This window comes from Elaeis guineensis, chromosome 3 (genome assembly GCF_000442705.2).
Source record: "Elaeis guineensis isolate ETL-2024a chromosome 3, EG11, whole genome shotgun sequence".
Taxonomy (NCBI): Eukaryota; Viridiplantae; Streptophyta; class Magnoliopsida; order Arecales; family Arecaceae; genus Elaeis; species Elaeis guineensis.
Window position 1 is genome coordinate 101,736,165 of NC_025995.2, and position 1,317 is coordinate 101,737,481.

Sequence of the window (1,317 nt, forward strand, 5' to 3'; positions counted from 1 at the left end):
ATTTTAAAATTGATTATAATCATCTAACTTGAATCTTTACTCTTCGCAATTAACCATGTTAGCCTCCAACCCATTAGCCCATATTCTTAAGTCCAACTGACTAGTTGGCCTAAACTATAAGGATTGGTTCAGAAACCTTAAAATTATGTTCAGTTCAAAGAAGTTGAACTATGTACTCGATCAGGATCCCCCCATTCTACCTAACCATCCAAGTGCCCGTTAGATGGCAGCACATGAAAAATGGATGGAAGATGACAATAAGGTAAAGTGTTACACATTGGCTTCGATGTCAAATGAATTACATAGCCAGTATGAGGATATGCCTACTGCTAAGGCCACGATGACTTACCTTCAAGAGTTGTATGGTGAGCATAGCTGCACTGCGTGCTTCGAAGTATCTAAAAATTTTTTAATACTAAGATGCACAAAAGGCAATCCGTCCATGATCATTGTTTGACAATGATCAAGGACATTGAACAGTTTGAGAAGCTGAGCATTCCTATTCATAGAAAACTGTAAGTGGATTTGATCCTCTAGTCCCTTACTAGTTCATTTGCTTCATTTGTCATGAATTACAATATGAACAAATTGAACTACACTTTACCTGAGTTGATGAACATGTTGATTAGTAATGAGGGGACTTTGAAGAGTTCAAGGACCAGCACTATTCTTGCTGTGGCGCAGGGTCCTTCCAAAAGAAAGTTTAGTTGGAAGAAGAAAAGGCCTATGAAGAAACAGAAAAAGGAAAAGAAGAGCAAGCCGAAAAAGAAGGACACTCCTAAGAAGGCTGCTACTGGCAAGGAAAAGTATTTTCATTGCTATAATGATGGCTATTAGAAGAGAAACTATCTACTATATCTAGAGAGCCTGAAGAAACAAAGGCAGATGCACCTTCGAAAGGTAAGTCCAATTTGCTCATTATTGAATCTAACCTTATGATTTTCTCTACTAGTTGGATATTAGACTCTAGATCAAGTGCTCACATATGTAATTCTATGCAAGATTTGATAGAAAGTAGAGGGCTGAGGGAAGAAGAAATGATCCTGTGCATTGGCAATGGAGTAAGGATTGCTACAGTCATCATTGGTACATACCTTCTGAAGAGAAAGAAAACTATTTCTCTTCAGATAGCCCAAGTTGCATCTAAAATTTTTTTATTAATCTACATGAATAAAGATCTAATCCTTATCTGAATAATAGTGAAAATAGAGATCAAATCTCTAAAAATTAAAAATCAACCTTCATGGAGGCCTGAAAGTGCAGACCTTCTACTTCGTATGCATGTCAGACAACACAAGAAAGCAGGATGAACTCTGA

At 37.1% G+C, this 1,317-nt stretch overlaps 1 protein-coding gene across 1 annotated transcript; it reads left to right on the plus strand.

Moving 5' to 3' along the window:
* The first annotated feature begins 223 nt into the window (after positions 1–223).
* LOC140856300 (uncharacterized) lies at positions 224–837 on the plus strand. Its single transcript, XM_073253410.1, has 2 exons — positions 224–394; positions 538–837. The coding sequence occupies exons 1-2, from the start codon at positions 224–226 to the stop codon at positions 835–837; spliced, it is 471 nt and encodes a 156-aa protein (XP_073109511.1).
* Positions 838–1,317: the final 480 nt, after the last annotated feature.